The sequence below is a fragment of the Scyliorhinus canicula genome, chromosome 14 (genome assembly GCF_902713615.1).
Source record: "Scyliorhinus canicula chromosome 14, sScyCan1.1, whole genome shotgun sequence".
Lineage (NCBI taxonomy): Eukaryota > Metazoa > Chordata > Chondrichthyes > Carcharhiniformes > Scyliorhinidae > Scyliorhinus > Scyliorhinus canicula.
In genome coordinates, this window is record NC_052159.1 from 82,858,817 (window position 1) to 82,883,019 (window position 24,203).

Here is a 24,203-nt window from a genome sequence, read left to right on the forward strand (position 1 = left end):
CCAATTGGTCTGAGGGAGGTGATGGATGGTATGGGGACGATGCAGAAGGGGAAGGCCCCGGGTTGGGGCAGGTTCCCATTGGATTTTTATAAAACATTTTGGGGCAGAGCTGGGACGTATAATGAGGCGAGGGAGAGTGGGAACTCCCCCTACTTTATCGCAGGCTTCCATCTCCCTGATTCTAAAAAAGGACAAGGACCTGGAGCAGTGTGGGTCTTACTGCCTGATATTGTTATTGAATGGTGATGGAAAGCTTTTGGCAAAGGTGCTTGCATCACAGATTGAGGACTGTGTGCCGGGGTGATTGGGATGGATCAGACAACATTCGCCTACGGTTGCCTTGTGAATGGAAGGTAACTGTCAGCGAATGTACACAGGTTACTTGATGTGATTATGATGCCCTCGGGGATGGGGGGGGGGGGGTGCAGGAGATTAAGGTATTGATGTTGATGGATGCGGAGAAAGCTTTTGACTGGGTGGAGTGGGCATATCTGTTTGAGGTACAGTTGGGGCAGTTTAGGTTCGTGGATTGGGTTTGGCTGCTGTATAAGGCGCCGGTGGCAAGTGTGCAGATGAACGGAGTGAGTTTAGGGTACTTTAGGCTTCATTGTGGGACGTGGCAGGGGTGCCCGCGCTCTCCAATACTTTTCGTCTTGGCAATAGAGCAGTTGGCAATGGCACTTCGGGCGTCTAAGGATTGGATTGTGCGGGGAGGTGCTGGAAGTAGGGTTTCGCTGTATGCGGATGACTTATTATACATTTCGGATCTGTTGACCAGCATTGGGGAGACTATGAAGGCTGTGCGGGGAGGTGCTGGAAGTAGGGTTTCGCTGTATGCAGATGACTTATTATACATTTCGGATCTGTTGGCCAGCATTGGGGAGACTATGAAGATCTTAGGGAAATTTGGCCAGTTTTCAGGATATAAATTTCACATGGGAAAGAATGAGGTGTTCCCAATCAATGCTAGAGGGCAGGAAAGGAGGATGGGGTGTGCGGGCAGCAAAATAAAACAATGGGCAACGGGAAGCTCAGGGTCACACTTGTGGATTGAAAAGAGGTGTTCCACAAATCAGCCACCCAATCTGCACATGGTCTCCCCAGCGCAAAATAGATCACATCATGAGCAGTGAATAGAGATTGAGAAAAGTACAAGTAAACTATTGTTTGACTTGGGAGCAATGCTCGACGATGGAAAGGGAAAAAGAAAAAGGTAGTTATTGCATCTCCTGCACTTGGGGTTAGGTGTTGAGAGTGATTGAAGAGTGGACCAGGGTGTCACAGATGGAATCAATCCTTTCTAAAGCTAAAAGGGGAAGGAAGGAGAACGTGTTTTTTGTGGTTTTATCATGTTGAACTGGCCAAAATAGTGCAGGACGATCCACTGAATGTGAAGGAGGGTAGTATGGAAGGTGAGGACAAGACAAATATAACCATGGTTCTCATATAGAGGGGGAAAAGTGAAAGCAAATGTGCAGTAAAATGAACAGGCATTGTTGTGTTTTGTGCCTTGGAGATTTGCAGGGATGCTACCAGTTTTTTGTGTCAGAACAGGAATATTTATTTGATGCTTTAAAATGTCTGCTGTCACATTGACAGCTTATTCAATCAGCTTAGTTTCTCTTTCTTCATAACCACCCCAGACTTGGCAAACAGAAAACAGGACAGAGAACATTTAACAGACACACATAACAAAACACCAAACAATTGAACACTATGGGTGGAATCTTGGGTCCTCCTCCATGGCAAGATTTATGGCTGGGGTAATTAATCAGGTGGAAGACAGTGAACGGGGAGCCAGCCACCTTGCCACTGTCACCCGGATTAAGTCCTGGGCCTGCCATTAATTGAGGTCCTTAAGTCGCAATCAATGTCCACTTAATAATAATTAATAATAATCTTTATTATTGTCACAAGTTGGCTTACATTAACACTGCAATGAAGTTACTGTGAAAAGCCCCTTGTCACCACATTCCGGCGCCTGTTCGGGTACACAGACAGAGAAATCAGAATGTTCAATTCACCCAACAGCACGTCTTTCGGAACTTGTGGGAGGAAACCGGAGCACCCAGAGGAAACCCACGCAGACACAGGGAGAACATGTAGGCTCCGTACAAACAGTAACTCAAGACGGGAATCGAACCTGGGGCCCTGCAGCTGCGAAGCAACAGTGCTACCCACTGTGCTACCGTGCTTAAGGGCCTAATTTTGCTACCGCTGGTATTAACCCAGGAATCAGGGGTGAGGGAATGAAAATACTTGCCCTTTCTGCTGATGCATTCCCACTCCCATTTCCCTTTTGAGCCACAACCCATGACCTCCTCACACCAACACTCATCTGTCTGGATCCCTCCTCAAACTTTTGGGTGTGTGTAGTATAGGCACCAACCACTGCCTTCCCACTGGTGCTGTTGATTGGTGAGCAGATCTCAGTGGGCAGGACTTACACACGCGGGGCCCAAGATCCCAGGAAATTGCCTGCCACTGGCTTGTTATATGCCAGAATGGCACAAGGTGAGATGGGTGATCTCAAAGAGGGTTGATGTAGGATTTGTGCCAGCTCTCTAGCCAGCAGTGAAGACCCTTGTCACAACTTCTGGATATGGCCATGAGATGAGCGTTTGTGCACAAGGTGGCTCCCACTTAGAGACTTGGTTTACCTACCATGGTGGGAAAAAAGCTGAAATAATTGAAGGTTGTTGGTTTTCCTCTGGTGTGGAATGTCTGCGGGATATAACATGAGGCAAAAATCGAATAAAGCCCCTTGGGGTGGAGTGAAGAACCCTTGGGGTGGAGTGAAGAAGAACATGGTGAACCTTACTGTGTCATCGATGCCATCCCAATTGCGAATGGAGGAACTAATAGAATTCATCGTCGGAGAGTTCCAATAGCATAGACAGGTGATGCGGGAAGACCTGTCTAAGGCAACTGAGGTGGCAGTAGCTCCCCTTCGGTTGGCAATGGAAAGGATGGAGCAATGATTGGAGTTACAGGGCACACGATTTGGGAGGTGGAAGGGGTGGTCTCAGAACACAGCAACTGGATTGGCTGTTTAGAGGCAGAACTATCAATGTTGGCAGAGGCCCACAAAGTCTTGAAGGTCAGGGTGGACAATTTGGAGAAAGGCACAGGTGTCAGAACCTGAGGCTGGTCAGGTTACCGGAGGGAATTGAAGGTATGCACGCCACCAAGTACGTAGTGAAGATGTTCAGAGGGGTTGGTTGGGGATGGGGTCTTCACGAAACCCCCCTAAGTGGACCCCGGCCCTCCGGTCGCTGTGCAAGAAACCGATATCCGTGGATTCGTCGCAGGTGGGAATCATCCGTTTACAGAAGTATTTGGACAAGGGGCGAATTTTAAAGTGGGCGAAGGCCACATGAGAATGTAGCTGGGGGGCACACTCCATTCGAATTTATCAAGATATCCGGGCTGATCTGACTAAATGTTGAGCTGGGTTTAACAAGGACAAGGCGGCACTCTTCAAGAGCAAAGTACAGTTCAGAATGCTGCACTCGGTGCAATTATGGATCACGTTTAAGGGCAGAGACCATGATTTCAATTCACCGGAGGGGGTAGATGACTATGTGAGGAAGAATGGTTTGGTGGGAGAAGTGATTGTGGTTATGAGCAGTTATGGAGTATTTTGAATGTTGATTGATTGATTGATTGATATTTATTGTCACTTGTACTGAAGTACAGTGAAAATTATTTTTCTGCGGCCAAGGAAATGTACAGTACGTACATAGTAGACAAAAGAACAATCAACAGTGTACATTGACAGTGGTATATCAACAAATAGTGATTGGTTACAGTGCGAAACAAGGCCAAACAAGAGCAGCATAGGGCGTCGTGAATAGTGTTCTGACAGGGAACAGATCAGACCAAGAAGAGTCATTGAGGAGGTTGTTTACAGGTTCATGTGTCTGTTCTTTACTATTTCTGATGTTTTTGCTGTTCTGGGTTTCATGTTTCTTTTCTGTGGGAGTTTGCGTGAGTTTGTCTCATCAGGGGTGGATTCTTCCTGGTATGTACCATTTTGGAAGGGGGAGTGGGGTAAGGGCTTTTTGGGCTTGTTCTGGTTGAGGTCTTTTCATTGTTTTCCAAGTGGAGGGCCAACATGTCAGTAGTTTGCTCGTTAATGGGAGCAATATGAGGGTGGGGGCTGCAGCTGATAGCCTGGGCGGTGGGGTTGGTTTCGGTCTGGTTGGTGGGGTGAGGTAGCATTCCTAGGTTAACTGTGTTTTCTTTGTTTGGGTGGGTTGGTTGTTTGAAAGGGTGTTTTCAGGAGTTGGGTGGGTTGGTTGACAGATCAAAGGGGAGATGGACAGGAGGGAGGGGTGGTGGATAGGAAGCCGAGGGGAAGCGTGGATGGAGGGGTGGTGAGGAGGATATAATGCGGGTTTCCCTGTCGAGAGATTTGGGTGAGGGTAGTGCCAGCAGTCATTTTGGGTGGGCTTGGAACCAAGGCAGGTGTGGATCCGGTTGGATCTCATGACGAGGTGGATACAGCAGATCCTAATAGAGGGGAGGTTCAGTGACTGCCTGTGAGGATGGTCGTGAGGAACATGAGGGTCAAACGGCCCGGTTAAAATATCTCGGGTGTTTGCTCACTTGAAGAGCTTGAAAGCCAATGTAATCTTTTTGCAGGAGACACATTTGAGAGTGAGGTACCAGACAGGGCTAAGAAAGGGATGGGTGGGGCAGGCGCTCTAGTCAAATTTTGAAAAGAGATCGAGACGGGTGGCGATCTTGTTTAGCAGAAGGGTGGCCTTTACAGCAGCCATGGACCCTAGGGGCGATGTGTGATGGTGAGTGGGGTTTTGACGGGTGCGCCGGTGGTATTCCAAAACCCGTATGCTCCAAATTGGGATGGTGTAGACTTTATTAAGAAGGTGTTGGCGAAAACAAAAAGGTGTCGCCAGCCATCCTCAACCTTGTCTCTCATCAGTTGATCATGGGGGGAGACTTTAACTCTGTATTGGACCCGAGGATGGGCAGGTCGAGTCTCAAATCCTTTGTAACTTTGGGGATGGGGAAAGAGTTGGCAGCGTTCGTGGAGCAAATGCGGGAGGTTTAGGTCACCCGAGGGAGAGGGAGGTTTCCTTCCTTTTGCATGTTCGTCAGGTATACTCTCAAATAGACATTTTTGTGGTGGGGAAATCGGTACTCCCAGAGGTAGTGGGGGCTGAGTACTTGGCAATAGTAATATCGGACCATGCACCACATTATGTGGACATGAGGCAGGAGGCAGACCAAGTCCAGCGCCCCCCCCCATGGAGGTTAAATACAGCACTCTTTGCAGACATGGGGTTCTGTCAGACGGTAGCCTCAGCTATAGGGAACTATGTAGGTTTCAATCAGAATGAGGAAGTTTTGCCTTGAATGTTCTAGGAAGCACTGAAGGCGGTGATCAGAGGGTAGATAATCTCATACATTCTCGAAGGGACAAGGTTGGGAAGCTAGATAGGCAGAGGTTGGTCAATTTAATTCTGGAGAAAGAGATTACAAATGTAATTTGAATTGATATGGACTGGTAAGGTGGTGAACCAACTTTGCCATTCACGAGGGTCATTTTATGAGTATGATGAGAAGGCTAGTGGTCTATTGATTCACCAGCTGAGGTGGAAGATTTGGATTTAGATTTATTGTCACATGTACTGAGGTACAGTTAAAAGTATTGTTCTGCGTACAGTCCAGACAGATCATTCCATACATGAAAAACATAGTACATACCCTACACAATGTAAATACATAGACACAGGCATCGCATGAAGCATATGGAGTGTAGTGCTACAACAGTAAAAAAGATGCAGAGCGAGATCGGTTTAGAACATAAGAGAGCCATACAGATGTCTGTTAACGCAGGAAAGAAGCTGTTTTTGAATCAATTAGTGCATGTTCTCAGACTTTTGTATCTTCTGCCCAATGGAAGAGGTTGGAAGAGAAAATAACCTATGCAAGAAGGGTCTTTGATTATGCTGTCCGCTTTCCCAAGTTAGCGGGAGGTGTAGACAGAGTCAATGGATGGGAGGTATGTTTGCGTGATGGACTGGGCTTTGTTCACGACTCTCTGTGGTTGCTTATGGTCTTGGGCCGAGCAGTTGATGTGGACATGCAAATTTTCCTCAGTTTCCTGAGGAAGTATAATCACTGTTGTGCTTTCTTGGTTGTAGCGTCAACATGGATGGACCAGAACAGATTGTTGATTATGGGTACCTAGGAATTTGAAACTGTCAACCATCTCCACCTCGGCACCATTGATGCAGACGGGTGTGTACGGCACTTCACTTCCTGAAGTTGAAGACCAGCTCATTAGTTTTGCTGATATTGAGGGAACAATTGTTGTCATTGATCATGCTACTAGGTTCTCTATCTCCCTGTATTCTGACTCATCGTCGTGGCAGGTGGCCGCACTGGAGATAGCCGAGGTTAAGACAAAGGGAAAGGGCTGGTGATGGCACTGGACAAAATTAATGATGCCTTTGAGGCTTTGTAATGGACTGTATAAATCTGAGCCCCAGGGGAGGGTTCCGGGATGGAACAGTGTTTGGATGGGTTGGGCGTCCTGGTGGTGGAGAGGGTGAAGAGGCAGGGGTTGGAGGCGCCATTGGGGCTGGTGGAGGTTCTGGAGTGGATCAGTTCCATGCAATCGGGGAAGGCACTGGCGCTTGATGATTTCCCGAAGGAATTTTACAAGTATTTTGCAGCATTACTGGGGATGTTCAATGACTGTCACAGGGGGAGCTGCCGACCATGGTGACATAGGCATTGATGTCCCTGACCCTGAAGGACAAGGATCCTGTGGAGTGTGGGTCTTATAGGCCTAACTCTTTACTGAATACCGATACAACAATATTAACTAACGTTCTGTCAAAGTGTCTGGAGGGTTGCTTGCCAGAGGTGCTCTCTGAGGACCAGATTGTGTTTGTCAAGGGTTGGCAGTTGTTGGCTGATATCAGGCAACTTTTGAATGTGGTCATGTCCCCCATCTAGGGGAAAGGTACTTGAAGTAATCATCTCCATGGATGCACAGAAGGCCTTTGATCGGGTGGAGTGGAGGTACTGCTTTGAGGTTCTGGGACGATTTGGGTTTGGGTCAACATTTATCTCCTGGGTGAGACAGTTATACAGTGCTCCTGGACTAACCCGGTGAGCTTGGGGTATTTCCAGCCGTAGAGGGACACGGATGGATGCCAGCTGTCCCATTGATGTGGTCTGTGAAAGGTTTCCAGCTCTCTTTGGTCATTCTTGGCTGGAAAGGATTAAACTGAGCTGGACCTCTGTAAACAGCTTAGTTGATTCAAAGTCGGACTTATAAACCATCATGGAAAAATACAGAAGTGTTTTGAAGACTGAGGTCCATGAAAGGAGTATAAGAGATCCTGAAGATTAAGGAAAATATCCAGTCAAAATGTCTCAAGGCTAGAGCTGTACCCTCTAGTACGTTCAAAGGTAGAATCTGAAATATTGAGACTCGTGAAAATAGGAGTCTTAGAACCCATCATGACTAGTGACTGGGCAATCTCTATTATACCTGTCATGAAGCAAGATGGTACAATTTGTATCGGCAGAGATTATAAGACAACAATCAATCCGGTTCTATTTGTGGATCAGTACCTGCTAAGGTTGAATGAAGACTTGTTTGCAGGTCTAATAGGAGGCCAGAGGTTCAGAAAGACTGAGGTGTCACAGGCTTATCTGCAAATGATGGCAGCTGAATCCCAACAGCTGCTCATCATCAGCACTCAAGAAGGCCTATTTATTCTGCTCTAAGAGATTACCTTTTGGAATAATTTCAGCACCAGTTTTATTTCAAGGTTCAATGGACCTTAGTGGCTTACAGGGGCTATAGCGTTACCTAGATCATATATTGATAACTGGCACAAATGAACAAGAACACTTACAACACTTGGAAGCCACACTGAAATACCTTCAGATGTGTGGGCTTTGTGTCAGGAAAGGTAAATGTGATTTCTTTCAGACATCCAAACAATATCTAGGCTATATAATTGACAGTGAAAGTCTCCTCAAAGCACATAAACTTTCGAAGCTATTATGGAGGCTCCACGACCAAACAATGTCACTCAACTTCGGTCATTCTTATGTTTAATCAACTACTGTGGAAAATTCGTCCAGAATCTGACAACCCTATTAAAACTATTACATACCTTATTGTGCACAAAACAGGCCTGGCAATGGTCACCAGAATATGAAAAGCCAGATCAATCAGCAAAATAGAAATTAAAAATCAGAAGTGTTGGTACATCTTAAGCCGAAGTTACCATTACAACTTGCCTGTGAATGTTTGCCATACGGTGTTGGAGCAGTGGTGTCACAAATATTACCTTCAGGGGGAGAAAGACAAATAGCTTTTCCATATCGTACATTAACAAGTGCAGAATCTAACTACGCTGAATTGGACAAGGAGGTTCTGAGTAATTGTGTACGGAAATTTTACCAATACCTGCATGGTCATCACTTCACATTTCTGATGGATCACAGCTATATTTGGGCCACGCATAGATATCCCTTCATTGGCTGCAATGTAAACTCCAACGATGGTCTTTAATACTATCTGCACATTTCTAAGATCAAATATCGTCAGTCTAAAAATCATGCTAATGCAGATGCATTATCACGCCTGCCTTTACCAGCTGGTCAGATACTGCCTGGTCATGATAATATTTTTTATTGTGCATAAATTGAGAATGTTCCAGTGACTGCAGCTCAAGTTCGAAGTCTAACCAGAAATGATCCTGTGCTGGAAATGGTATTAAAGGGGATGATGGCAGGAAAACATCCCGAATTAAAAGCATAGATTTCCAGGAGATGCGAATCAACAGCATAAGGCAGATGTCTGTTGTGGGGAGGGAGGGTAATTATGTTCCAAATTTGCAACAAGCGTATTGGAACAACTACATGAAGGATATCCAGGTACTGTTTGAATGAAGGAACTAGCGCGAAGCTACTTTTGGTGGCCAGGAATTCGTGCCCAGATAGAAAAAAAAAAGCAGGACTGTACCAGTCATGTGCGTGGGGAAGGAACGCACTGCTTTTGTCCCCATTGCATCCATGGGGGTGACTTAAAATGCCGTGGCATGTTTACACATTGACTTTGCTGGTATTAGCTCAGACTGGATCAATATCCTACACAATCCAAATGACAGACAAACCCATGTGGAGATGCCATGCAGATCATCAACGCACATTAGTGTGCCAGAACTACCACAAGAGATAACGGTCTCCATCCCATCTGATTGTGTAACATCTCGTTCATCTACAGAAGAAGAGATTGCATCAAAAGTACCTGCTATTATTAGTCTATTACGATCTCAGAAAAAGAGACTGTAATGCCTTCCAAGATAAAGACAACTGCTGGAGAACCTGAAAACACATCTAACGTCAAGAGGAATAAAGTCCTGAAAGTGTGTAGGTAACCAGCGAGAAATGGATGCCCATTTTATTGTCTATCTTATTGGCTGTTATTACATTTTAATAATTTGATACCTGCACTTGTGTATATATATGTAAAATACTTGTTATTACTTGTGTTGGAACTTAGAAGTAAAGGATGTCACATATATGGGTTATTGTAGTTGTGGGTAATGTCTCTTTAAGAAGGGAGTCATGTGACATGTGTCACATCATTGCCGTCTTTGTGAGATTAGGTCCTCAGCCTATTGCCAACCGTTGTACAGTGAAGACCTATCTGATAAACGTCTGTTGATCTGGCATTCAACCCACATGCATGAGCGATCTATTTCTTCTGTACTGTTAGTCCAAAAATAGAACACAACTCGTGACGAAAATCTATAGTCCAAGTTTTGTTCACCAACCACTCTTGTGATCACTGGCGCACTCTGGATCTTGTTTCCCCCAACACCTCAAAACTAAAATTTTCATTCTCATGTTCAAATCTCTATGCCCTGCATCTACTATTTATCTTCTTCAGCCCTACTACCCTGCGCTTCTTCAATTCTGGCCAATTATGCATCCTCCAATCCCTTTACCTCACCATTAGAGGCTGTGGCATCAGCCATCCAGGCCTTAAACTGCAGAATTTCTTCCCTAAACCTTAGTCCTTCTCCACATGTTTCTTGTACATGAATACCTTCCTTAAAATATAATTATTTGACCAAACATTTAGTTACCGCCGCTCCTCCCTTGCTCCCCACACTACACCACCACCACACCCGTTGATAGCTTCCTCTTGCTTCGACATTATTTGATTTGTATTTGATTGCAATTCCATGAAGCACATCGGTATGTTTTCCTATGTGAGCAGTGTTATATAAAATTGCTGTTAAAGCAGAACGCCAAGGATTTCTGTCACCTACAGAAATAAACAATCTAATGAAAAAATACAACGAAATCCATGTGTGATTGAATGTTGCCCTCTCCTGGCAGCCATCAGTTCTAAAATCAAATTCTCTTTTTTTAAACTATATTGAGTTACTTTTTCCAGACGAGAAAACAGTGGGCGTGATCCAACGGCCAAGCTCCACCCAAGAAGCAGCTCGCCGCACTGCAGCATGACCGGGGAATGCCAGGAGACCCTGCTCTCAGGTTCTACCCGGCTCTCTACACCTCGCAAGATCCAACACAACCTGTTGAGACGTTATGATGTAAATCCCGCCCACAATGGGCAGGATCACATTTTAGCAAATCTGCATATTAGAGCGAGGCACAAATGGGAACCAGACGGAACTGCACCAGTGGGGTTCTCCTAGGGGATTGGAGGCATCCAGCTGCATGCCCTTTGGATAGGGTGGTGCCCTGGCACTGACAATGCCACCTGGATACAAACCTGGCACTGCTATGGTGCCCAAGAGGCACTGCTAGCTGTGATGTGCACTGCCAGGTTGGCATTGCCATGGTGCCAAACTGGCATTTTCTTGCTCGCGCACGTTCGGGCCAGGGTTGCCCTGGGTGGGTGTCTGTGGGGAGGGGGGGGGGGGTGGGGTTCGGTGATCCTCTCATCATGTCTTCGAGCTGGGGGAAGTCGGGGATCATTTTGGGGGCCTCGTAGATTGGGATACCATTTAAAAATAGTGTCCCGATCTCTCGCTACAATTAGGTTTTCCGGCGAGCAAAACGGGACTGTGTGTGAACTTGGTCACATGTTCCCTGTTCACATGCCCCTTAATGAACGGCAGTCGCGTTGAATAGCCATGTGTTTCTCGGTACTGCGAGTGCTGGGAAACACAGGGATAGACTTGCTCAATAGGGGACTTTGCTCCCGTTTGGGAAAAGTGCACCCAGTGTGATTATATTTTAAATTCTTTCAACTCTTACTTAGTAAATCCAGTTTCCTTGGCACCCGAGCTAAGTAATCTATATTTAAACAATAGTGCATATTCTCTCACTTTCAATTGGGAGAACTGTTGGGAGCGGACAAGAGATAGGCAGCTCTCACTAATTACAGTCCATATCAGTTCCCATCCCTTTTTGTGGGTTGCATCAGCAAATCCCCAGGAAGGCTCTGCTCCTGTCTAATCTATTTTTGACTTTCATATAGATGTAGTAGAATGCTGGACAATTTGCCCTAGCAGTAACAAAGGCCTATTTAAAAATGTACATGTTTTTATTACAGTGGCAACTTAATAGGCAGCTGGAATTCTATCTTGATAATGATGGTACGAACGATGAAGTCAAGACAGGTGCTGAATCCTGCCAATCCTGAATGCCAGAAGCAGAAAAGTAGAGCAAGATTTTGCTTGTGCCATTTTACTATAATTTCTGGAAATCCTCTTTAGCTTTTAAAACATAAAATTAATATAAAAATGGGGACAAAATATTCAAAGAAAATAACTCACAGCAATAAATAGCACTTCCTAGATGTAAATATTATGTCTTCATATTATTCTTTGTGATTTTGCAAACCATTGGCGGGATTCTCTGATCCTCAGGCTAAGTGTTGATGCTGTCGTAAACACCATCGCGTTTCTCACATGCCCTCAGGAGCAGAAATTCTGACACCTACAGGGGGCAAGCACGGCACTGGAGCGACCCATGGGTCTGTGCTTGTGCAGTGGGACTGGTACCAATGTGCGAATGTGCAGTGGTTCCCTTCTCCGCGCCGGCCCCGACACAACATGGCATAGGGCTACAGGGGCCGGCGCAGAATAATAGAGGCCCCCAGCCCGAGAGGCTGGCCCGCCGATCGGTAGGCCCCGATCGCGAGCCAGGCCACAGCGGAGGCCCCCCCACCCCTTGTCATCGGAACCCCTTCCCCACCCACAAGGCTGCCCCCACAATGCCGGGCCAAGAATCGCCGGGGCGGGGCCCCGTACAGTGGCCCCTGACTGGCACCGCCCCAGCGCCGATTCTCCACTCTCCAGAAAATCGGTGAGCTGGCGCGGGGTGGCGTGGCACGATTTGCACCGGTCCGCCGATTCTCCAGCCTGGCCCCGGGGTGAGAGAATCCCGCCCCATTTATCAAAGGATGCCTTTAAAGTAACACGGGCGATGGAGCATCGATACTTGTCAGAAACTAGATCCATTAGGAGGACAAGAATTGCATACTTCCTTACTAAAACTCTTCATATTCATTTTTCTACAGGTAAAGGGACCTCAATTAAATTATAAGATCCGGTGATCCAATGATAAAATTCAAAAATGTTCCGTGCGACTGAGGTTCGAAATTGTAACACAATATTTCACGTTAGCAAATAACAAATTAATCCATGTAATAATATTTCTAAAATACTGTTGCATGGATAATTGATGATTACTATTAATAATCAATTTTCAGGGGTGAAATTACTAACAAATGACATTGCTTTAATTGTGATTTACCATTGCCATCTACGATTTGTATTTTGCAATTTACTGCCACTTATTCAGTATTCTCATATGTCAACAACAAAAACCTGCATTTATAAAGCACCTTTAATGTAGTATAGTAAAATATCTCAAAGTCACATACTTCATGTGCATTTACATATTAAGAAATGTAAATATAATGTACAGATAATAATTCTGAAGCATCATTTAAGACAGAAAGTTGAAAAAAAGAAAACTACATTAGAAGTGAATTATCAAAGTGGAGGACCAACAATTAGAATTTGGATTGCGCTGATTATATTTTACAGGCAAACAATGTGTGCTGTACTATGCAGGAGTTCATTCCCCACTACCTATGTGCCTTATGTCATATTGTTTTGGGTGTCCAGAGGTGGTGCAGGTCATACTCCCTTTCTCCCTGAAAATTGGAGGCCAAATGCCTATTTCAGACCTCTTCCCAAAATTGGTTGGTGCCTGACTACAGAATGTGTCATGCATGCTGTGGTCAATTTTATCAGGTGTAGAGTAGCTGAGGCTACCTCCAGGATAGCATGTGTTCATTCCATCTCCACATTAAAACTGCAAGCTGCTAGCCACCACTAACTAATTCCATCCAATTGCCTTCCCCGCTGTCCCAGATTCACTGTTGTTTTGAACCCACTGCCTGATCGTCATCTTCCCCACGATTGGCATACTGCTTTTTGAGGTGTGATTGCCATCCCTTCCACACCAGCCACAGCTCAGTGGTACAAGACAAGCAATTTTGTGAGGTCCACTTTGTCATGTTCTTGTGCAAAGGTCAGTAGGAATGACGCACAATAGAACATCTAGTTCTTGACTGGTTAAAATAATTTTTTCTAAAACAAATACGTGGTAAAGATAACTGTATGAAATATATTACAAACTACTAATACTAATAAATTATCCTAGAGCTACTGGAAGCATGACTATCCCAACTCCGCGAGGTACAGAGTCACATGTTAGATTTGCACTGCCACCTGCTGTTCAGAGGTCATGTGTAACATTATATACATGATAGCTTATGCATGTCTCTACATCCCCTTTCCTTTGGAAATGTATTTATTTACATTCATGACTTTGTTTTACAATAACAACATGATATGCATAATTCTTTCAAATATTTAACTATTTACAGTCCATCACAACTGCAGTCTCTCAGGTTTACGTCTTTGCCTTGTTGATCTACAGAGCAGTCGCTGAATTTGTGATCTTGTTTCATCTTCATTTCATTTTCAGTTGTGGATGTTTCTTATTGTTCTTCTTCCATTGGTGCATTTTTATTTTGTTGTGGCTTTGTATGCTGAACTGTATCTTTTTCAACTGTCTTAGGATTGCTCCCGATTTTTTATTGTGGTTGCATTACAAAAGGTTGCTGAACTTTCAGCAGAGCTCTTCTGTTCCTTCTTAAGACCATGCCAATGGTCATCAGTGATGATTCGATATAAATGCGGACTTGCTTGTCGCACTACATTCGAAAACTGTGACCACCCATTCCCAGTGGCATCCTTCAGTCTGACTGTGTCATCTGGTTGCAACGGTTGGATGGTCTTCTCATGGATTTGCCATCAAATCTCCTTGTGGATTTGTCATCAAATCTCCTTTGCCTCCTTTTTTGAAAGATAGTGTGCAGCTTCCTACGCTATGTGCAGTTTTTTAACATTGCTTCAATCGCACGGTTGATGCCCGGCCTATAGACTGTGCCCTGGGCTCTTTTCTTGCACTTTTCTCTTCCCAAATGCTCTTCATGGGTCTTGCTAAGTATCATCAACTTTAATGATTGTGGAATTACAATCCTTTGTTGTCGAAGCAAAAATCCATTTGCTTCACTTAAGTCTGCCTTTACATTATAATAACGTGAGCAGGAACCTTTGGAACATCCCTTGCGGAAATATGGTATCACCTTTTTCAAGACTGTGTCTGGTTATTTCTTTCTTTATTAATCTTGATTTGTCATTGGGACATGGCATCCTCGAGAGTGCCTTTATTTTATCCTAATCAGGCTGAACACTTTTTCCAGAGAGCTTGGACGGGATTCTCCGACCTCCTGCCGGGCCGGAGAATCTCTGGGGGGGGCGGCATGAATCCCGCCCCGAAGCTTGCTGCCGGATTCTCCGGCACCTGTTTTTCGGCAGGAGCGGTAATCATGCGCGCCAGTCAGGGGCCATTGGCAGCGGCCCCCCCACCCCCGGCGATTCTCCGGCCTGCGATGGGCCAAGTGGCCACCCATTTTCGCAGGTCCCGCAGGTGTAAAATACACCAGGTCCGTACTGGCGGGACCTGGCTCTGCGGGCGGCCTGTGGAGTCCTCGGGGGGGGCGAGGGGGGATCTGGCCCTGGTGGGGGGGGGCTCCCACGGTGGCCTGGCCCGTGATTGGGGCCCACCGATCCGTGGGTGGGCCTGTGCCGTGGCGGCACTCTTTCCCTCCGCGCCGGCCGGTGTAGCAGTCCGCCATGTGCGGCGCGGAGAATAATCCCCCTGCGAATGTGCTGGGATGATGGCGCTCCCGCACATGTGCCAACTTGCGGAGGCCCTTCAGCGCGATTGGCACAGCTCCGGCTGGTGTGGCACCAACCCCGCCGCCGCCAGCCTAGCCCCTGAAGGTGTGGAGGATTCCGCACCTTCCAGGCGGCCCGACGCCGGAGAGGTTCATGCCACTCCTCGGCACTGGTACTGCCCACCCCGCCGGGTAGGGGAGAATCCCACCCCTTATCTCCCAAGATAGTGATACTGTGAACACCAATTTGACATTTGGTTTTGTCCAACTTTAAGCCATTCTTTTTAATGCTCTTCAGGACCTTGAAATGCCTTTAATCACGTTCTTCCCAGGTTAATCCACAGATGACTATGTCATCAACATAAACTCTGACTTCTGTAATCCCTTCAACTATATGCTCCATGGCATTTTTGATGCAGAAATGAGAACAAATGGCATCCTTAAGAAACAATATTGCCCAAAAGGTGTGTTGAACATACATAGCTTTGTGCTTTCTTTGTCTAATTTAAGCTCCCAGAAGCCTTGTGAAGCATCTAATTTACAGAAACGTGCTGCTCCTGCCATTTTGCATGTTATTTCCTCCCTCTTCGGTATAGGATAATGTTCTCCTTTCATGTTGAGGTTCAGATTTGTCATGTTCTTGTGCTATGGCCAGTAGGAATGATGCACAATAGAACATCTAGTTCTTGACTAGTTAAAGTAAGTTATTATAATACAAGTGCGTGGCAAAAACAACTATATGAAAAATGAATAAATCAGCCGAGAGCAAGTTTAACTATCCACCAACACGAGTAATTCCCAACTCCTCGAGGTACAGAGTCACATGGTAGATGTACACTGTCACCTGTTGGTCGGAGGTCCTGTATGACATTATATATATGATAGCATATGCATATCATCACACACTTACTCGTCAGTGTTTGATATGGTGGTTTGTAATATTAGGTGTGAACTACTGTATAATCCAAAATTTGATCTTTGACCATACCCTGTGCACATTCCTGCCTGAGATTCAATGGATAAGCTCCAAATATTACAGTGTGATAGGAGCAATTAAAAATGGGTTCACCTTGCACCAACAAAAATTACTTACTGATAGAATTTGGTCACCTCTTCGTAGTTCTCCACTGAGATCTGCTGGGCCTCCTGCCAGGATGAATGAAATAAATATTCCTTCACCATCTTCACCACCTACGATGTTAAAGCCTAATCCACTGGATCCCCTGTACAGCACAAATTTTCTTGGTTCCCTGCAAAGACAAAAATTAACATGCAAGTCAGGCATTTCAAAGCTACTTTCTTCATTTTTTGCTGAAAACAATCTTTTTATTAGTGTCAAAAATAGGCTTTTATTAACACTGCAATGAAGTTACTGTGAAAATCCCCTCGCCGCCACACTCTGGAGCCCGTCTGGATACACTGAGGGAGAATTCAGAATGTCCAATTCACCGAACAAGCACATCTTTCAGGACTGGTGGGAGGAAACCCACGCAGACATGGGGAGAAGGTGCAGACTGTGCACAGACAGTGACCCAAACTGGGAATCGAACCCGGGTCCCTGGCGTTGTGAAGCAACAGTGCTAACCACTGTGTTCCCAAGCCGCCCAGCACCAACAGCATTGATATTTGCACTGCATTTCCCAGCAAAACAATCAATCATTCCATTCTTAAATTCTGAAAAGATTTGAAAAGTCACATAATATATGACGGCTGCATTTTTTCAAACACCAGTGACTATATTACACAAAAAATTAATTAGCTGATTAGTTGAACATTTGTCACAAGAACATTCGGCAGTTACAGAAAAATGCAGTCAAATTTGATTTTAGTTAATAATTCAGAATGATTAGACGTCTTTCTTTCAATGGCCAAGGGAAGAGAAAAGACATAAAATATTACATTTCAAACCACCATCTTTTAAAATTTATTCTTATCGCCTTTTGATTGAATATGAAAACGTTTATCATTATTCCCTAACTTCACCTTCAATCTCAAAATAGGTCAACTTGCCTCCCAGCAGACACTGTGACAGATGAACATTTAAAAAAAAATTTATATCATGTACACTGCACCAAATTATTTTTCAGATCTGTGATGACATTGCAATCTTTCAAAAATATTCAGTGCTCTAAGGTTCAAGCCTTGTCCTCTATTTGCTTCACCACAATGGAGATCTTTATTTGTTGGTGACACCTCAGATTCGGTCGATTTCTTACGTATAAGTGTGGGAAATATTCAGTCACCAGGGTGTAGTAACAGTGCAGCTGAGCTTCCTAGTGTTACGAATTCTGCACCAAACACGTATAACATTTAGAAAGAGTCGTCTCCGTTGTATGGAGGAAGAGTAATCGGCAGAACTCTCTGTTCCTGAGACTAAGTGTTGACGCCGGGGCTGGATTCATAGAGTTCCACGCCACCAAAGGCACCGCACTGGGACCAAATCAGTGACTGTTGAGGGGCTAGCACTGGTGCCACGTGGAACACGATCGATTCAGATGAGAAATGATGCCGGATTCGCTGGATTCACAAGTAAAACTCAGGATGCTGACAAACTGCAGCCGCACATACACACGTCACTCCCCATATACACCATCCCAGCCAACAAGATGGCAGCAAGGAGAGCGGCCCTGAAATTCACCAACGCCGAGCTGAAGCCCCTCTTGGACACCGTGCAGGGGAGGTGGGCCACCCAGTACGACAGTCTTTAAGACAGAGAAAGATAGGTTCTTGATTACTAACATATTAATGGCACAACCTCCTCAGGGTGGCCAGGGTGAGTTGGCAGCACTATACCCCTGGCACCAATCCCAGTCCCACACACCCATAACCCTAACCCCCCCCCACCCGAGAGCAGCCGAACCCCCACCCTGCACCACATGCCAGCATGCATACTAACCGCCATGGCCGAGTTCCCGGGTCATTGAAGCCACCAGCTATCCACCCCCTGGGCTGTATGCTTTGGATTGTCTATCACTGTGTATGCCCCCCACCTCCCACAGAGCCCCGGGTGCCAAGCTGTGATGAGGATACCAACATGAAGGGGAACCATATATCCGAGACCCAGGAAAACCCAAAGCTTGAGTCCAAGAATGACACGGATTTCCTGTCACAGCTGTCTCCAATATCTCCACCATCCCAGAGACACTCATCTCAGTTGGGCACTTTAGTGAAGAGGCTCCTGGGACACTAACTGGTGCTCACCACACTAACCTGTGCAGGCAGTGGCCGAGGCCCAGGACAGGGCTGCCCTCTCATGGGCAGCCATGTGCCAGACCCACCTGGACATCGCAGCAGCACTCCTGAGTATGGCCCAGTAACAGCGGGTCATGGCTAAGTGTCGGCAACATTGCCCAGGTACTGGCTTATGTGGCACAGATGCAGAGGGAGGTGGCCCAGTCCCAGAGGGAGATGGCACAGTCATTGGCTGCTATAACTCAGACCCAGACGAAGGTGACACAGTAACAGCGTGATGTGGCGTAGTCCCAGTCAGAGATGGTCCACTCCCTGTGCTCCATGGCAGCAGGCCTCCAGGACTGGCAGGGCCAGGTGGTGAGTGGCCTCAGGGGTTAGCTCTGCTCTCACCCACATCCCATGGAATAGTCTGGGGGCCACCATCACCCCGAGGGATGAGAAGGTGATGCGGACCGTGCTGGTGACTCCCGCAGGGGAGATGCCGGAACACCTTAGCATCTCATACTACCCCCTCCTGTCCCTGGCACATCTCGTGGGCAGCAGGCAGAACAGGGCGGCATCAGGCCACCTGGGATACCCGAGCAGCAACCAGGCCACTTCAGTCCCGGTCACCTCAGAAGATGCCCGCCAAACAGGATTCAGGTCGCAGGGTGGGTATCACAGCAGATCTCCTCCATGCCTAATGTACTGTCTGCCGATCCATCTAGATGTAGCATTAGAGTCCATAAGGCCAGAAAATTAGACACCGGTTAAGTTGGAACAATTGTAGGACACAGTTTAGCGATAGGAACTAGGGCATGTATCTGGATATATGTTTCCACATTAAACACCTGTGCACAATGTTGCAACCTGCCTCGGTGCTCTGTCAGAAGAGATTGAGGAGTGGGCTGGTTTGGGCTGGCTGGGGGGGGCACGGTGGGGGGAGGGGCAATTGGCAGACATTGTGGGTGGGCTTGGCTGAGGGACCACAGTTTAGCCAGCGCTCAACGCTCTGATGTCCAAACCACCCCCCCACCTCTGCCACCCGAGGGATTCGATGGGACCATGTGTTGGACTGGCCAGCTCACATGCAGGGATCACCCAGGTGAACGGTGGAAAGTGCAATCGTGGGCAGGAGTCAGACATTGTCAAACGATGCGGGGCACCAGAGCTCATCGCAGAAAGGGTTGTCATCATCCTCCATCCCATTGACCAGACCCGGTGTTACTGCCAAGCCAAGACTTGCATCCCGTAGGGTGGCAGGTATGTATCACAAAGGGGGTTGCAGATGGTGGGTGGGTGGGGGGGGGGTGGCGCAGGGGGTGTGAAGGGGGAGCAGTGGGGGGCGGTGCTGTCTGGGGTGGGTAGCAGTGAGCGGTGTCTGTGCCGCTGGCCAGTACCCCCTTAGTCGGTGAACCTTGAGGTAGTCAGAACGTCCCGTGAGCGTTAGCCCTGGAGCACACATTTTACGGCCTCCCGCCCCTACCCGGGCCTTGTGTCTTGCCCATCCTCCCCCTCCTCATCGGAGGAGTCCTGCCGTTCATCCTCCTCATCCAACACGTCGCCCCTTTGCTGCACGATGTTGTGGAGTACTCAGTAGCCCACCATGATGCGGAAGACCCTCCCAGTGCCGTCCTGGAGGGCCCCTCCAGAGTGGTCCAGGCACCTAAGAAGCATCTTCACAAGGTCGAAGCACTGCTTGATTTTGCTCCTGGTCGCTGCATTGCTGTCATTGTAATGGATCTCCACATCAGTCTGTGGCTTCCAGATAGGCATCATCAGCCATGACCATAGTGGGTGACCCCTGCTGCCAAGGAGCCAACCACCTAGATAGCTCGAAGAGGCCAGGAATCATCCAGTGTGCCAGCATGGCAGTTGGTTAAACTTTAATTCAATCAATGAAATCTGGAATTGAAAGCTCGGCTCCGTAATGAAATTGTTCTTGATTGTCATAGAAAGCTATTTGGTTTCCTCATACCCATTAGGGAAGGAAATTGGCAATGACTTGGTCTGGAGACATGTGGGACTGCAGTCCTACAGCAAGGTGGTTGACTCTTAACTGCCCTTTGAAATGGCCTCGAAGCCACTCAGTTCAAGGGAAATTAGGGATGAGCAACAAATGGTGGCCTCGCCAGCAACACCCACATGAAAGAATTTTTAAAAATTCACTCAATCGGCATAATTCACTCAACAAGTTTCGAATTACTTAGTCTTTTATTAATACTATCTGATATTTCAGTTATTCATGATTTTTTTCTTTTCGATATGTTATAACACAAAGACCATGGGGATCACTTTTATCTTCCCGTGGGCTTCATGAAATATGAGTTCCCGTATTGAGTAGGTGGAGGTTCACCCAATAGGGGCTCACCAGCAGGGACTTAAATTCTACTCCGCAGACCCGAACAACAATTCCGATAGTTCCACGCTGGGACATTGGTTTTGTACGCCACAGCTACGGCTTCATTTACGTTTGAGAATAAACCTGCTTTGCCTTTTAACCTGAATTATTTTTTTTGTGGCAACGTGTCTGAAGGGGATGAGAGACAGAAGGCAAATCCTCCAAACAGCCTGTGGGGCCCTGACGTTTAGCACTATCAAAAGCTTAACTTATTCAGCGGCCCCTGACACTAAAATGTTTGCGAGCTTGTGGACCTAGTGGAAACCCATTACAGCCCAAAGTCCATAAACCTGCAAATTTAGTCACTTTGTTGTCACCTCCTCACGTCACTTAAAAATCATCAAAAGATGGTCATGGCATTCACCGCAGGAATTGCTACTCCCAAATAAACTGGCACATTATATCTCAAAAAAAGCACTATTACTGGTGCGTGATCTTTCCATATGGAGCGGATGCAGTCCTCTCACATCAATGGGACGATGGCACGGAGAGGGCCATTGCATACCCGTCCAGGACCCTGGCTGACGCTGAGCAGTGTTATTCACAGATTAACAAGGAAGGGCTGGCTGTAATTTTTGGTGTGAAAAGATTCCACCAGTATGTCTACGGCAGAAATGTTGTAACCATATCAGATTACAAGCCTTTCCTGGGTCTCTTCAAAGAAGATAAAGCAACTCCCCTCAGCTTGGATCCAACATTGAGCCTTATTACTGGCGGCCAATGAATGCTCCCTCTGCCGTTGAAAGGGTATTGCCAATGCGGATGCTCTGAGCCGTCTTCCACTGCCTCGAGTTTGGCCCCTTTGCAGGTGCTGGAGAAGTTGTCATGACTTTAAACTTTTTAGATACCCTGCCAGTATCTGTGAAACAGATTAAAGCTTGGACCCAGAAGGACCCCACTTTGTCCAAATTGCACCATGTGATCCTCAGTGGCAGAATCAGAGGACACCCACAGACGACGTGTTGAAGATGGTGTTATCCTGTGGGGATCCTGGGTAGTCGTTCCCCACCCGGGAGGTGACACATTCTGTATGTTGTACTATATCAGGAAGACATTCTACTGTGACTGTCTGAATTATGACTTCTGAAACTGTAGCTCATGCCAAGTGGGATGGAAATGTCCGTGGTCAGTCTGTCCCCCTCTTGGTTTCAGGTGGTGGGCTTGCAGGCTCTTCTGTAGGTTGTGAATATCCAACATGAGATTTTGCTGCCATGTGATGGCAAGAGTAGGGAGATTCAAGCCAACCTCATGTTGGTGGATAACCTGCAGCTTGCATTTGCAAGATTCTCTCAGGGCAATGTGGATGATGGCAGCAGGTCTTCTGTCCCTCTGCCAGTGAATGGTGCATCCGATGCTCAACCATGCCGCTGGACTCTCCCACCCAGATAGGGTTTGCACAGGTTCTATCAGGCAGAGGAGAGCTGCCAAGGTTAAGAGCGGCTAAGGGAGCATCAGAGTCAGCAGGCTGCCTCCAGTCCAACTGCCAGCGAGGGTTGAGGCAAGGTTGGTGGGGAGCTGGGAATGTGGGGGGGGGGGAACAGCACCAAGATGTTGTACTCACAAACGTAAATTAAAGCCACTATAATCATAAGAGGGGTTCTAGAATCCATACAGTGCAGAAGAAGACCATTTGGCCCACCAGGTCTGCTTTGAACCTTCGAAAGAGCACCTTTGCCTACTCCCCCACCCTATCCCGTAACCCCACCTAACCTGCACATCTTTGAACACGAAGGGAAAATTTAGCATGGCCAATCCACCTAATCCGCACATCTTTGGACTGTGTGAGGAAACCGGAGCATCCGGAGGAAACCACACAGACACACAGAGAACATACAAACTCCACACAAACACCCAAGGTAGGAATTGGGTCCCTGTCACTGTGAGGCAGCAGTGCTAATAACAGTGCCATCTCTCACAGGTGATTTATGTTTCTTTGGCGCATGTGCACTGGATAATTTGTATATTTGGCTTCATTATAAAAATGATCATCGTATATCGTGTGCAGTGGCCTTAGTGTACTTCATGCTGTTGATAGCGAATAGGCCTGGGAGTCACATGCGGCACAGAAGAAGGATTGCAAACTCTATTTTAGAAATCAGACCTTGACTTAAGGATGGCAGGATTGCCTCATTAGGAAAGATTGTGAAAGTGGCGTACCCCTTGCCATCACGTTGACTTTGATGCCGAGCTGTAGCGCCCTCAATCAAGGCCTCCCTGCATCTCATAAGGATCCTCACATCAGGATCCTGCTCCATACACTGGCACTCCTCTGGCTCCTCCTCAGACTCAGGATTTGAGCATCCTCTGCGGCATGTGGAGCGGGATCACTGTCTTCATCCTCCAATGGGACTGGTTTAGCTCACTGGGCTAAATCGCTGGCTTTTAAAGCAGGCCAAGCAGGCCAGCAGCACGGTTCAATTCCCGTACCAGCCTCCCCGGACAAGCGCCGGAATGTGGTGACTAGGGGCTTTTCACAGTAACTTCATTGAAGCCTACTCGAGACAATAAGCGATTTTCATTTTTCATTTCATTTTCAATGGGTTTCCCCCTTGACAGAGCCAGATTGTGCAGTGTGCAGCTGTCATCTACAATAAGGATAGAGAAATGATCCCCCTAAGTGGTTCAGGCAGTGGAACCTTATCTTGAGAATGCCTCTGATCCTTTCAATTATTGTCCTCGTAGAGGTATGACTGGAATTATAACTCTCCTCGGCTTCTGACCTTGGGTATCTCAGTGGGGTCATGAGCCACATTTTCAGCAGATGGACTTTGTTCCGAGGAGACAAACATCCAAGATATAGACATCTTGACAGTTCCCAGGACACCTGGGGCAAGCCTGGAAAATCTGGCCGTTGTGGTCACATACAACCTTTATGTTAAGGAAGTGGAAGCCCTTTCTATTGAAGAAGGCACCTGGCTCCTCGCTGGTGCCTTAATGGGTACATGTGTGCAGTCAATGACTCCCTGGATAAAGGGAGATCCTGCTATTGCAGCAAAACCTTTGGATTGCTCAGCCTGGTGAGCATCATCTGTCTGGAAGTGAATGAAGGTGCTGACCCTTTGGAACAGAGCGTCAGTTACCATTTTGGTATAGCTGTAGGCTGCAGAGTATCAGACACCAAGTAGATCTCCAACTGATCCCTGGGAATCCCACTATCAGGCCACCATTTTGAGTGGGTGGCCTGATACCAAGGTCTGGTGGCTGGCCCCATCCCTCCAACATTGCAAATCCTGCCCCACCTCCCTTGCTAACAAGTAGGACATTCCTACCCCCCACCACCACCATAGAAATGACGGATCACCGCACCCCCCCCCTCCACAGCACGCATGT

The 24,203-nt window shown here is 46.9% G+C and overlaps 1 protein-coding gene across 6 annotated transcripts in view; it reads right to left on the minus strand.

Moving 5' to 3' along the window:
- Window positions 1–24,203, minus strand: part of dlg2 (discs, large homolog 2 (Drosophila)) — a 1,378,721-nt gene that overhangs the window by 531,965 nt on the left and 822,553 nt on the right. For all 6 annotated transcript variants that reach the window (XM_038818412.1, XM_038818411.1, XM_038818410.1 and 3 more), the window contains one exon: window positions 16,395–16,551. In XM_038818412.1, the coding sequence (XP_038674340.1) occupies window positions 16,395–16,551 (157 nt within the window). The remainder of the gene's footprint in view (window positions 1–16,394; window positions 16,552–24,203) is intronic.